This window comes from Mercenaria mercenaria, chromosome 12 (genome assembly GCF_021730395.1).
Source record: "Mercenaria mercenaria strain notata chromosome 12, MADL_Memer_1, whole genome shotgun sequence".
Taxonomy (NCBI): Eukaryota; Metazoa; Mollusca; class Bivalvia; order Venerida; family Veneridae; genus Mercenaria; species Mercenaria mercenaria.
The window spans coordinates 50885433-50900190 of record NC_069372.1 but is presented as its reverse complement, the minus strand read 5'-3'; the positions used below and the strand labels follow the sequence as shown (position 1 = coordinate 50900190).

Genomic DNA, 14758 nt, shown 5'->3' with positions numbered 1-14758 from the left:
TTTCTTAAATTTCAAACTGCCATATGTTTTTCAATAATGGCCCGATTTTAAAAAATTCTTTCAGCTTTATGAAGGTCTGTCATATAAAATTAACTTTTTGTCAGGCATTCCTTGCCATTTAAACTCGTTGAATAGAAAAGACAAGTTGCTCGACAGAGACTCGCATTTAATATCTTTATTGAACACGTTTAATAAACTCAGTATTAAAATGCACTTATTTAAGGTACTTTATATGTATGCACAAAACGTAATTAAAGTTAAATAAACAGTATCAGTATGTATCAGTGACACTGACGGCCGTCGTATTATCTCTATATACATATACATCATTGCTGATAACCAGTTATTTGTACAGCATTAGAGTAAATGCACTGGCTAAACAGATCAGAAGTGTACATGAAGAAACGGCTTAAAAATTCACTAGCAGACTTTAAAAAACTCATGTCTTAGCAATTTGTTGTTATGCTGGATGATTATTTGTTACATACGCGCTGTCTCTATCTCTCTCTGTTTATGATAATCGGAATCTAATCATCACCCAGACCTCAAAGTAAGTAAACTTTTAGGTAGGTTTTAGATTTATGGACCTACGGTCAATTTAAGGTTCTACAGTTACTGTTGTATCGACCGACAGGCCTAAGCATGGTGGTTTGCAGTTTGACGGGGTTTTTTTAGGCCTTTTTTTTATTTGATCAAGGAAAATTTCATTTTCTGCAAGATTAATTTTGATGTTGTTTTACATTATTCAGACAAGATAGTCATATAAAGTCACATTTGACTTGACGGACTATGCCTCACTCCCTAGGCCCAGAGCAGACACGCCCCCTTTTGAAAATCAAGCGCCTGTAAGATCGAGACAAATGTTTTTTGTCTTCACTATTGAAGAGTCAACAACGGAAGTAGATGGCTACGGAATAATTTCAGAAATCAACAAAATCCAATATTTTGATGCGTTTACCTCAATAAGTATTGCCAGATGGCAGAAATGGACGATATTGGCCCTTTGGAGCCAGCAGGTATATCAGTATATGATGCAATTCCATACAATAGGAATAAAACTTGTGTAGATACAAAAATTCTGAATACACTGCTGGTGGCAGTGGTGATTGGTGAACAAAGTCCAGATTTTTGTATTTACACTTAATTAAATTTCCTTAACGAAAGTGCTCTGGTAAATTATTATGTTGACCCAGATTACATTTTTTAGGCCCTTTTCATTAAGTAACCCCTAGTGGCCGACAGTTCTCAGTTTACAAATTTCCTGAATGGAAGCGTCTAGACTCTAGGGGTCTGCTTGAGGTCCATGGAGTGATATGCATGTACCTTTATGAAGTAAGCCACTGTCCGTTGATGGGAAACCTAGATCATATACAATAATTGTGGTCTTTCAGCAGGAGTTGTTTTTTTCCAACATTACGTCATTTTCTCTTATCTGATTCCATATTTTTTAAATCAAGGGATAATGAAAATCTTTAAAAATCTGTCATAAATAAATATCCGTGATAATTTTTATAATTGTGTTTTTGTAGATCATACCAGGATAATAATCAAAAATGTAAATTCTTTTAAATGAGTTAAAGGTAAAGATCATATACATGTAGCAGCCGTGACCAATATTTCTAACAGCCCTACATTCAAAATGTTTAAATAAGCCCAAAGAGCAGATCTTCAGCTTTCCATAACAGTTCAAATTATGAAAATATCTCAGTATATAAGAAGTTATGACAATTTGAAAATCGTGAAACTGGTGAAAATCTGGAAATTTCTTCCACGAAATGTAAAGGGGAAAAAATTGTTGATCGTGGAACTGAGATTTTCAACATTTTGTAACGAAATTAATTTACTCTGGACACTAATAATGGAGATACTGTAATGAAACTTTGCATACTGATGTATTTTTCTTGCAGAATTCAGATATGCCTCTTTCACATTCAGAAATAATGTGGCCATGTAATTTGCAGGCAAAGAGGTGTAACGACTAACGTTATTCAACTGAAATATTTTCATGAAAATTTTAGTGCATTTGACGGTCTCTCAAAACTTGGAGACTAATACATGTTTTTTATTTCACGTCTTTAAAATGGTTTTAACAATAATTTACACATTTAGCATGTTTAGTCAGTGCAACGCCACTCATGACATAATGACTTCAGTGAATTAAGTATGTTGTCATTTAATGATTATAATTTAATCCCTGCTTCTATGAAATATGTTTCATTTCCTTTCAATAAAGTATATGTAAAATACCATTAACTGTTTATCAATTAAATAGAAGTAGGACTCATAGGAAGTTTATCTGGTAAATGTAACGAACTATTCTGCACCCTCAGCCGCTCCGCCCAAACTCCAAAATGTGCAAGTGCAGACCCCTTGCGTGCTTTGTAAAAAAAGTCTGACCATTTGACCTGCAGTTAGTGACTGAAGATGAACAGGTGTAGTATTTTGGGAAGCTTTTTGCACGTTAAGTTGTTTTGAAAAGTAATAAAATGAAATAATGATCCTTACTAGGCCAGAAATAATAATATAATGAGTGTTCTGTCAGTTGGGCCTGGATTGTTTTAGTGTTTAAGTTAAGACATTATGAAAAGATTACATGTATGACATTTCTATTGAAATTTGTCTTTCAGATGACGTGACAGTTCTCAAATTGAAGATTGATCAACTTGAGGAAAGAGAACGGGAGCTACTAAAACTGAAAGAAGAAAATGAGGCAGATTTTGGACAAAAGCGAGCAAGATTCAGGGAATTGTTTATGCAGAAAGAAGGTTCGTAAATGTACAGCACATGTATTTTTTCCAGTATTTCAGCGTTGCTTCTGGGGTCATTGCCTGTATTGTAATCTGAAAGTTGTCATTTGACCCGATGTTTTGAGAGTCAGAGTGATTTTGTTTCGTCTGAAAATGTTATTTTTACAGAGTGAGACCATCACAAAAGCAGTCTGTATTTGTTGTGTAGGTCATAAAAAGTGTTACCACACTTAACTCAGATTTGTTATCATTTCTGGTTCTTTCAGATCTCATGGGAGTCCATTTATTGCAATTTTGTAAACGGGTACCACTAAAAAATAAAAAGTCTGCTAGATGGGGTGGGGTAGATAGAGTTGCACATTTAAGAGGCTCAATCAAACATCCCTAATATAATTTGCCAAAAGATCTTAAAGATTTGATTAAAACCCAAGAATCTGTTTCAACCAGTATCAGGCTATCAGCTCATTATTTCAAAATGCAAATTACATAAACCTTTTGCAGAAATTTGACTTTAGTCTAAATTCAGTGCTATCACTAACAGTTTTGCACTTCAAGATAATCGTGCATTTTTAATTTTTAAAGGAAAACATTTCTAAAGGATCACTTCCTGATTTGATATGATTAAAGTATAGAAAATGCACAAGTGATATTTAAGGTGGGGGGGGGGGAAGCTTTCAGTTTCTGCATCTGTTCAAATGAAATAATATGCTGGAAGGAAAATTAATAACTATTGAGGAAAAAATACTCAACTTAAAAAAAAGCTGAGTAGACAAGATCAAATACATGTGCTGCTTGATAAATATTAATCTTTAATATCATTCTGCATAGGGAAGTTAGTAAAATGTTATCTGGATACACCAAGTATATCATCTGTTAAGATACCCATTTTATCTCTAGACAGAAGTATTCTTTGATAAGAGCATCATATTGATGTATAAATAGAGGATATTTGTTAGTTTTAATGTTACAGGTATCAGTATTTTCACCAAGTGATGCTCAGTCACTTGAGATAATACTTGTAATAAAAATCTATTGTTGGCAAGTTGGTGTAAAAGGACAATTTTGCTTTTTTAGCTCAACTATTCGAAAGTTTTCAATTAGTAAAGCCTTTGTAATCACCCTTCTGTTGGCATCCACGTCATGAAAGTTCAGGTTAAAGTTTTGCATGTAAGCAGCTTTCTCAGAAACTACTAGGCCAAATGCTTTCATATGTCACACATATCTTCAGCATTATGAGGTGACCACCCAGGACAAGATACATGATAACTTTAGAGTTTATTTTGTCAAAATTATTTCCCTTTTTAACTTAGAATATCAGGATAAAGTTTTGCATGTAAGCATGTTTCTCAGAATTGCTTTCAAACTTGACTTATCTTTGCAGCATCATGAGATGACCTCCTGGAACAAGTAACATAACTCTAGTTTTAATTTTGTCAAAATTATGACCTTGGTAACTTAGAATTTCAGGTTAAAGTTTTGCATATAAGCAGGTTTCTCAAAAACTACAAGGTCAAATGCTTTGAAACTTCACACATATCTTCTGCATCATGAGGTTACAGGCAAGTTACATAGCTCTAGTTTTTATTCTATCAAAATTGTGCCTTTTTTTTTAGCTTACAAATTTTGCATAAAATTCTGCAGATACATTAAGCAGGTTTCTCAAAAACTACTCGGGCAAAGGCTTTCTTACTTTACACATTTCTTTGGCATCTTAAGATGATCTCATGTGGCAAGTTATGTAACTCTAGCTTACATTTTCCCAAAATAATGCCCCATTTTCAACTTAGAAAATTTTGTGAAAGTTTTTGTATGTAAATTGGTAGTAAGTGGAAGAACTTCAAATAGTCGAGCATGCTGTCATTAGACAACTTTTGTTATTTCATGTCTTCCAAATGATTTTAAACAAGCAATCTATTCTAACAAGCAGCAACAGACACATTGCACAACCTACAGTGTAAAATCATGACATCACTATGTGAAGATGTTCTATCAGATGATGAGATCTCTATATTTCTTTAATATGGTAATAGATAGAGTGGAGACATAAATAAATTAAAATGTCTTGCTGCTCTTGTAGTAGTTTCATTGAGTATTGAAGTATATAAGATAATTTCAGTTGTTCAATTGTTATTCCATACCAGTGGAAATTATATAATTATATTCCCACTGTTTGAAACAGGGAAATTCTCAGATATAAGTTATAACCCATTGTTATGTTCCAATAAATCACTTGAAAACATGATATAAAATTAATCATATTTATATGCATACTGTTCAGTTTGCTGATGTTTTGAACAGATAGTATGGTTATATTTATGCAGTAATAAATTGGGTAAACAGATTTCATGCATAGGTGAATAATTTTCTGTTAACAATAAAAGGGAAAAAACTAATTAGAATAGAACTGTTGGTGTTAGTGATCATGTGAAAATGCTACTAGCATGTGATATTGAAAGTGTGGGGTATTAGCATACATCTGCATGTCATGTTTCTGCAGCCTATATTGTGTCTGTCTGACATTGTAGGACACAGAGTCTAAAGTGAACTGAAGTTCTATAAATAGCAATTTACTTCAGTCACATGTCTTTTTAACAGTAGGTGTTGTAAAATAAGTATAAAATAAGTTCTTATTGTTGGCATGAAAACTTCTTCTATTTTCAGCTGAATTAAAAGCAGATAAAGACAGATTTACAAAGCTGGAACAGGAGTTACAAGAGACAAAATCTGAACTTGAAGATATTAAGACAGCAGTGGCAGTGTCTGAGGCCAACAAGGAGGAAGAAATCGCAAAAATACGCAGACAGTGTGACCAGGAGATACAGACAATGCAGGCATTATTAAAAGGTGAGTAACTTACACTGCAGCCTATGTGACCAAGAGGTAGAGACAGTGCAGGCATTATTGAGAGGTGAGTAAACTACATTGCAGGCAGTGTGACCTGGAGATAGAGACAAAGTGGGCAGTGTTGAGAGGTGAATAACCTACATTGCAGGCAGTGTGACCTGGAGATAGAGGGAAAGTGGGCAGTGTTGAGAGGTGAATAACCTACATTGCAGGCAGTGTGACCTGGAGGTAGAGACAAAGTGGACAGTGTTGAGAGGTGAGTAACCTACATTGCAGGCAATGTATTCAGGAGATAGAGGCAAAGTGGGAGTGGGCAGTATTGAGAGGTGAGTAACCTACATTGTAGGCAATGTGACCAGGAGATAGAGATAAAGTGGGCAGTGTTGAGAGGTGAGTAACCTACATTTTAGACAGTGTGTTCAGGAGATAGAGGCAAAGTGGACAGTGGTGAGAGGTGAGTAACCTACATTGTAGGCAGTGAGACCTGGAGATATAGAGGCAAAGTGGGCAGTGTTGAAAGGTGAGTATAGTACATTGCAGGCAGTATGAACAGGAGATAGAGGCGAAGTGGGCAGTGTTGAGAGGTTAGTAACCTATATTGCAGGTATTGTGACCAGGAGATAGAGACAAAGTGGGCAGTGTTGAGAGGTTAGTATACTACATTGCTGGCAGTGTCACTAGGAGATAGAGGCAAAGTGGACAGTGTTGAGAGTTGAGTAACCAACATTGTAGGCAGTGTCATCAGGAGATAAGAGACAAAATGGGCAGTGTTGAGAGGTAAGTATACTACATTGTGGGCATTGTGACCAGGAGAGAGAGGCAAAGTGGGCAGCGTTGAGAGGTTAGTATACTACATTGCAAGCAGGGTGACCAGGAGATAGAGGCAAAGTGGGCAGTGTTGAGAGGTTAGTATACTACATTGTGGGCATTTTGACCAGGAGATAGAGGCAAAGTGGGCAGTGTTGAGAGGTTAGTATACTACATTGCAAGCAGTGTGACAAGGAGATAGAGGCAAAGTGGGCAGTGTAGAGAGGTTAGCATACTACATTGTGGGCATTTTGACCAGGAGAGAGAGGCAAAGTGGGCAGTGTTGAGAGGTTAGTATACTACATTGTGGGCATTGTGACCAGGAGATAGAGGCAAAGTGGGCAGTGTAGAGAGGTTAGTATACTACATTGTGGGCATTGTGACCAGGAGAGAGAGGCAAAGTGGGCAGTGTTGAGAGGTTAGTATACTACATTGCAAGCAGGGTGACCAGGAGATAGAGGCAAAGTGGGCAGTGTAGAGAGGTTAGTATACTACATTGTGGGCATTTTGACCAGGAGATAGAGGCAAAGTGGGCAGTGTTGAGAGGTTAGTATATTCTACATTTGCATAGCAGTGTGACAAGGAGATAGAGGCGAAGTGGGCAGTGTAGAGAGGTTAGTATACTACATTGTGGGCATTGTGACCAGGAGAGAGAGGCAAAGTGGGCAGTGTTGAGAGGTTAGTATACTACATTGTGGGCATTGTGACCAGGAGATAGAGGCAAAGTGGGCAGTGTTGAGAGGTTAGTATACTACATTGTGGGCATTGTGACCAGGAGATAGAGGCAAAGTGGGCAGTGTTGAGAGGTTAGTATACTACATTGTGGGCATTGTGACCAGGAGAGAGAGGCAAAGTGGGCAGTGTTGAGAGGTTAGTATACTACATTGCAAGCAGGGTGACCAGGAGATAGAGGCAAAGTGGGCAGTGTAGAGAGGTTAGTATACTACATTGTGGGCATTGTGACCAGGAGATAGAGGCAAAGTGGGCAGTGTTGAGAGGTTAGTATACTACATTGCATGCAGGGTGACCAGGAGAGAGAGACAAAGTGGGCAGTGTTGAGAGGTTAGTATACTACATTGTGGGCATTGTGACCAGGAGATAGAGGCAAAGTGGGCAGTGTTGAGAGGTTAGTATACTACATTGTGGGCATTGTGACCAGGAGAGAGAGGCAAAGTGGGCAGTGTTGAGAGGTTAGTATACTACATTGCAAGCAGTGTGACAAGGAGATAGAGGCAAAGTGGGCAGTGTAGAGAGGTTAGTATACTACATTGTGGGCATTGTGACCAGGAGAGAGAGGCAAAGTGGGCAGTGTTGAGAGGTTAGTATACTACATTGTGGGCATTGTGACCAGGAGAGAGAGGTAACATAGGCAGTGTTGAGAGGTTAGTATACTACATTGTGGGCATTGTGACCAGGAGATAGAGGCAAAGTGGGCAGTGTTGAGAGGTTAGTATACTACATTGTGGGCATTGTGACCAGGAGAGAGAGGTAACATAGGCAGTGTTGAGAGGTTAGTATACTACATTGTGGGCATTGTGACCAGGAGAGAGAGGCAAAGTGGGCAGTGTTGAAAGGTTAGTATACTACATTGTGGGCATTGTGACCAGGAGAGAGAGGCAAAGTGGGTAGTGTTGAGAGGTTAGTATACTACATTGTGGGCATTGTGACCAGGAGAGAGAGGCAAAGTGGGCAGTGTTGAGAGGTTAGTTTACTACATTGTGGGCATTGTGACTAGGAGAGAGAGGCAAAGTGGGCAGTGTTGAGAGGTTAGTATACTACATTGTGGGCATTGTGACCAGGAGAGAGAGGCAAAGTGGGCAGTGTTGAGAGGTTAGTATACTACATTGTGGGCATTGTGACCAGGAGAGAGAGGTAACATAGGCAGTGTTGAGAGGTTAGTATACTACATTGTGGGCATTGTGACCAGGAGAGAGAGGCAAAGTGGGCAGTGTTGAGAGGTTAGTATACTACATTGTGGGCATTGTGACCAGGAGAGAGAGGTAACATAGGCAGTGTTGAGAGGTTAGTATACTACATTGTGGGCATTGTGACCAGGAGAGAGAGGCAAAGTGGGCAGTGTGGAGAGGTGAGTAACCTACATTGCAGGTCATGTGACCAGGAGATAGAGGCAAAGTGTGCAATGTTGAGAGGTGAGTATACTACATTGTGGGCATTGTGACCAGGAGATAGAGGCAAAGTGGGCAGTGTTGAGAGGTTAGTATACTACATTGTGGGCATTGTGACCAGGAGAGAGAGGTAACATAGGCAGTGTTGAGAGGTTAGTATACTACATTGTGGGCATTGTGACCAGGAGAGAGAGGCAAAGTGGGCAGTGTTGAAAGGTTAGTATACTACATTGTGGGCATTGTGACCAGGAGAGAGAGGCAAAGTGGGTAGTGTTGAGAGGTTAGTATACTACATTGTGGGCATTGTGACCAGGAGAGAGAGGCAAAGTGGGCAGTGTTGAGAGGTTAGTTTACTACATTGTGGGCATTATGACCAGGAGAGAGAGGCAAAGTGGGCAGTGTTGAGAGGTTAGTATACTACATTGTGGGCATTGTGACCAGGAGAGAGAGGCAAAGTGGGCAGTGTTGAGAGGTTAGTATACTACATTGTGGGCATTGTGACCAGGAGAGAGAGGTAACATAGGCAGTGTTGAGAGGTTAGTATACTACATTGTGGGCATTGTGACCAGGAGAGAGAGGCAAAGTGGGCAGTGTTGAGAGGTTAGTATACTACATTGTGGGCATTGTGACCAGGAGAGAGAGGTAACATAGGCAGTGTTGAGAGGTTAGTATACTACATTGTGGGCATTGTGACCAGGAGAGAGAGGCAAAGTGGGCAGTGTGGAGAGGTGAGTAACCTACATTGCAGGTCATGTGACCAGGAGATAGAGGCAAAGTGTGCAATGTTGAGAGGTGAGTATACTACATTGTGGGCATTGTGACCAGGAGAGAGAGGCAAAGTGGGCAGTGTTGAGAGGTAAGTAACCTACATTGCAGGTCATGTGACCAGGAGATAGAGGCAAAGTGTGCAATGTTGAGAGGTGAGTATACTACATTGCAGATAGTGTGACCAGGAGATAGAGGCAAAGTGGGCAGTGTTGAGAGGTTAGTAACTTACTTTGCAGGTCATGTGGCTAGGAGATAGAGATAATGGAAACATTTTTGAGAGGTAAGAGCTTACAGGTTTTACCTAAAGACAACCAATTATTGTGATTTCCAGATGTTGATTTTTTGCCCTGCAGATGATACAGATTAAAGAATAGTAAAATGCAACAAGAATGGTATGCATTTTTGATGGTTCATTAATTGATGCAACAATGAAAGTCCACAAATAGTCTCTATCAAGTATGAATGTTTATTAGAATGAACAGTAAGCCATGCATTAGTATTACTGTAAATTCATTTTATTTCTTGGGCACATAATTTCTTTGTTTGGCTAAAATTGCTTTTTCTTGGAGGTATGAATTCTTGGAATTCAACTTTAAAGATGAAGCGGATGTGAATTTTATTTGCTTGTAGGGAATTAATTAAGTTGATGTTTGAAACAATGAAATCCACGAAAATTGATACCCCATAAATATTAATGATTCCAAAGTAAATTTTGTAAATACCTTTGCATATTGACTGTATGTATTATTTCCTTTCTTGCTTTGTATTTAACAGAGGCTGCTGAAGAGGCGTCGAGTTCTACTGCTGCACAGTATGAATCTGAGCGGGCTAAACTACAAGAACTCAATGAAAATTATGAAGAAGAAATACAGTCAATACGAAGTCGTCTGTCTCAAGAAAGGCAGCTTGAAAAGGGGTAATTTCTTCATTTGTTCAGCTTGGTTCTATATTAATATTGACTTAGTAGTGTAGTGAAATTTTCAGAGGTAAAGTTAATTATGCTCAAAAGTTTTACCCTTATCATGCTGGACACGACTGATTCTGCCTTTGCAACCAGTGTAGATCATGATCAGACTGCACGGATCATGATCTACAGTGTTCGCCATTCAGTCAGTATATTTTTGATATGCACCCGTATTAACAGTTAATGGTACTGTCCAGATTGAAAGATGGATAAGTTTATTATAGAATTAGCAGGGTAAGGATTAAGGGATATACAGGAGAAATCTTTCAGTTGGTTGGTCATGTTGTTTGAAGAGCAAACTGCTTTTACATTTTTAAAGGTATTCCAATAAAACTTTATGCATATAATGTCTGTGAAGTGTAGATCTATGTGCACATGATCATCGTTTTTGTTGTTGGATTGACAAAAGTTGGGAGTACATGTATTGAGATCCTCATCTCCTGTCAAGTTTGTGGATCAAACTCTTCCAACAACTTGAATGGGATTCAAATGAAATCTCATGCATATTATCCGTTTTGAGGTGTAGATATGCAAGACATAACTCTTTCTGGGGTGGATGAATGTGTGGTGCGGGCTACCATTTCCCCATTGTATCTTCAGTTTTTAGTGCTTCTTGGCTGCTTTTTTGGTGGAGGACAAATTGTCATCTTTACTCTGACAATACATTCTACAGCTTCTTAAAGGGAGTTAGTCAGACCAGAATTATAAATCTGCCTTGCATGCTGCCTTTATTTTGCTCTCTCAGACAAGTTTGACAACCACTTACCGGCTGGATAGCCCAGTCATTCTTGAGTTATTGCCCTTTAATTACGTAATATTGCGAAATTGTCCACTTAGTAAGTTAAGTAGTTCTTGTAAACTATTCATCAAACTTAGTCAAAATGTTTGTGAGCATATTATCTTGGTCAGGTTCTATATTAAGCCAGATATCATTGTCATTATCACTCTGTAGTTATGCCCCTTGAATTAGTCGAAGTTGGAAAAATTGACAACTTGGCTGCTCAATAAGTTGAAATATTTCATGATAAATCAAAAGAGATTTTTTATGACAGGCATATATTATGACAGTTTGGCATATTGTGTCAGTTTCGCGCACAAGTACATAGTTAAATGCATGGGTATTTAAAGAAGTATATTCATTAGGTTATCTTTGATTTTCAGAAAAGGGTTCCTGTCTTCTGTTGCCGACATTGTGTCTCGAGGGACAGCATCATTGAACCCAGCAAGCACGGATGCAAATACTGAGGCGGAAAACCTTGAAGAAGATATGAGGAAGGTCAGTTCAGTATTCATGATAATATTTTCTAGATATTCTGTAATATCAGATATTTCGTGTCGCCAAATTTTTCACAAATACTAGAAACAGTCTTTGTATACTAGGTCTAAATTGTGGTTATTTAAAAGTAATTTAAATTGTAGTTTTCATACAAACTAATTTTCAGTTAATAAATCATATGATTATGCTAAATTATTGAAAATTAATCCTTTGGGAATATTTCGGATTTTACAGTAAGTCTTAATTTGTGCAGTTTGATGACTTACTGTATTGAACATAGCCCAGGTATAGAAAATTGAATTCATATTTCTCAGGCTAGTGAGTATGGTATTTGAGTCAGCCATTAACCTTTAGCCTGCTGTCCGCAAGTGATTCTACCTTTGCGACCAGTGCAGACCAAAATCAGCCTGCACATCTACTAAAGGTTAATTGATTAGCAGTAGCTTATAAGGACAGTGTTCATCTGTCTGCACATTACAAACAACTGTTGCACCTATAATGGATAAGAATTATGGTAGTAGAACAATAGGTATCTTTTAATTTTGTTCTTTTTGTCAGTTTTCCTTTGTCAGTATATATCTGTAACTTATAATGTTTATTACACAGGCACAGCAAGATGCAGAAATTCTGAAATCTGTGGTTATGCCACTTGAGAAAGAAATTGAAAGCTTGAAACAAAAACTGAAAAAACAAGAAAGCAATGTGAGGTCCTTAGAAAAACAGAAACTGCAGGTGAAACTTTTTTTAATATATATTTTGCGATAAGGTGGCCCGTTGGTAACATACATGACTGTGAATCCAGAGGCCTTGGTTTTGAATCCAGGTCCAGACGCTGGAAATTTTTTAGATGCTCTTGAGTGTCTCCAACCTAACTGAGAGGCCACTACTGGTTATTCCCAGGAATGACGGTCTTGCATGTATTGGTGCTATACACTTAGCACGTTAAAGAGCCAGACTGTCTGTTGGAAAAGAACTAGGCTAAGTTAGTTTGACAGACTAGTAACTAAAGAATTTCTCTCTTTGTTCTGGGGGCTTTCTCTCACTCTGTCCCTCTCGTCAGATCGCTCTATGTCTGTACTAGTAGAGGATGAGCTTGGTGTCCTGAGCAGCTGCCTTTGCACTAGGTAAAGTGCCTTTGAACATGTTTATTATGAAAATTTTGCTATATAAATCTGATATGATATATAAATATTTATTTGTAAAGGTTTAAACAAGTGTGGGACATTTGTACTCTTTTTGATAATGTTTAAAAATTTGATTCAAGTATAATACACTAATTGAATAATTATGTCTCCCCCAGGAGACATATTGTTTTTGCCCTGTCCGTCTGTCCGTCCGCCCGCCCGTCCGTACGTCATACTTCATTTCCGAGCAATAACTGGAGAACCATTTGACCTAGAACCTTCAAACTTTATAGGGTTGTAGGGCTGCTGGAGTAGACGACCCCTATTGTTTTTGGGGTCACTCTGTCAAAGGTCAAGGTCACAGGGGCCTGAACATTGAAAACCATTTCCGATCAATAACTAGAGAACCACTTGACCCAGAATGTTGAAACTTCATAGGATGATTGTTCATGAAGAGTAGATGACCCCTATTGATTTTGGGGTCACTCCGTCAAAGGTCAAGGTCACAGGGGCCTGAACATTGAAAACCATTTCCGATCAATAACTAGAGAACCACTTGACCCAGAATGTTGAAACTTCATAGGATGATTGATCATGAAGAGTAGATGACCCCTAATGCTTTTGGGGTCACTCCATCAAAGGTCAAGGTCACAGGGGCCTGAATATGGAAAACCATTTCCGATCAATAACTGGAGAACCACTTCACCCAAAATGTTGAAATTTCATAGGATGATTGTACATGCAAAGTAGATGACCCCTATTGATTTTGGGGTCACTCCATTAAAGGTCAAGGTCACAGGGGCATGAACATTGAAAACCATTTCCGGTCAGTAACTTGAGAACCACTTGACCCAGAATGTTGAAATTTAATAGGATGATTGGTCATGCAGAGTAGATGACCCCTAACGATTTTGGGGTCACTCTGTGAAAGGTCAAGGCCACAGGGGCCTGAACATGGAAAACCATTTCCGGTCAGTAACTTGAGAACCACTTGACCCAGAATGATGAAACTTCATAGGATGATTGGTCATGCAGAGTAGATGACCCCTAACGATTTTGGGGTCACTCTGTTAAAGGTCAAGGCCACAGGGGCCTGAACATGGAAAACCATTTCCAATCAATAACTTGAGAACCTCTCGACCCAGAATGTTGAAACTTCATAGGATGATTGTTCATACAGATTAAATGACCCCTATTGTTTTTGGGGTCACTCCATTAAAGGTCAAGGTCACAGGGGCCTGAACATTGATAACCAGTTCCGATCAATAACTTGAGAACCACTTGACCCAGAATGTTGAAACTTCATAGGATGATTGAACATGCAGAGTAGATGACCCCTATTGATTTTGGAGTCAGTCAATTAAAGGTCAAGGTCACAGTGGCCTGTTCATGTAAAATCATTTTTTGGAAATAACTTGAGAACCACTTGACCTACAATGTTGAAACTTAATAGGATGATTGGACATGCAGAGTAGATAACCCCTATTTATTTTGAGGTCACTTGATCAAAGGTCAAGGTCACAGGAGCCTGAACAGTGACTTGAGAACCACTAGGCCAAGAGTGTTGAAATTTAGCGGGATGACTGGACATGCCAAGTAGATGATCCCTATTGCAGCCAACCATCATTGTCCCTTTGACTTTCGCTCCTGACCCCTATTGACTTCTTGCCTATAGGACTTTGCATTTGGGGAGACATGCGCTTTTTTACAAAAGCATTTTCTAGTTTTATGTATACTCTTCATGTTTATCTCCGTATTTTAGTTGCAGGAGAAACTGGTGTCAGGTTCGTTACAGGAGGGTGAACTTCCAAGTCCTACAAAAACCATGTCACTACCATCACTAGATGATATCACGGATCCTGAGGAGAAGGTATATTCTGACAGCAATATTTACTGCTAATAAAACATAGTTGAGCAGCACCATGAGAAAACCAAAATAGTGCATTGGCGACCAGCTTGGATCCAGACCAGCCTGCATATCCATGTAGTCTGGTCAGAATCCATGCTTTCCGCTAACGGTTTCTCTAATTGCAATAGGCTTTGAAAGCGAACAGCATGGATCCTGACCAGGTCTGGTCTGGATCCATGCTGGTTGCAAATGC

At 38.7% G+C, this 14758-nt stretch overlaps 1 protein-coding gene across 3 annotated transcripts in view; it reads left to right on the top strand.

Annotated features, from left to right (window-relative positions):
* Positions 1-365: 365 nt before the first annotated feature.
* Positions 366-14758, top strand: part of LOC123534167 (rab GTPase-binding effector protein 1-like) — a 40172-nt gene continuing 25779 nt past the window's right edge. For 2 of the 3 annotated variants that reach the window (XR_008366490.1, XM_045316272.2), the window contains exons 1-7: positions 879-1016; positions 2628-2765; positions 5409-5591; positions 10067-10208; positions 11418-11532; positions 12139-12264; positions 14419-14526. Coding sequence is in view for 2 of the 3 variants with exons in the window: in XM_045316272.2 (XP_045172207.2) it covers positions 977-1016; positions 2628-2765; positions 5409-5591; positions 10067-10208; positions 11418-11532; positions 12139-12264; positions 14419-14526 (852 nt within the window). In the remaining variant the exon portion in view is untranslated. Of the gene's footprint in view, positions 551-878; positions 1017-2627; positions 2766-5408; positions 5592-10066; positions 10209-11417; positions 11533-12138; positions 12265-14418; positions 14527-14758 lie in introns of those variants that run through there. The other variant, XM_053520036.1, reaches the window with a different exon arrangement.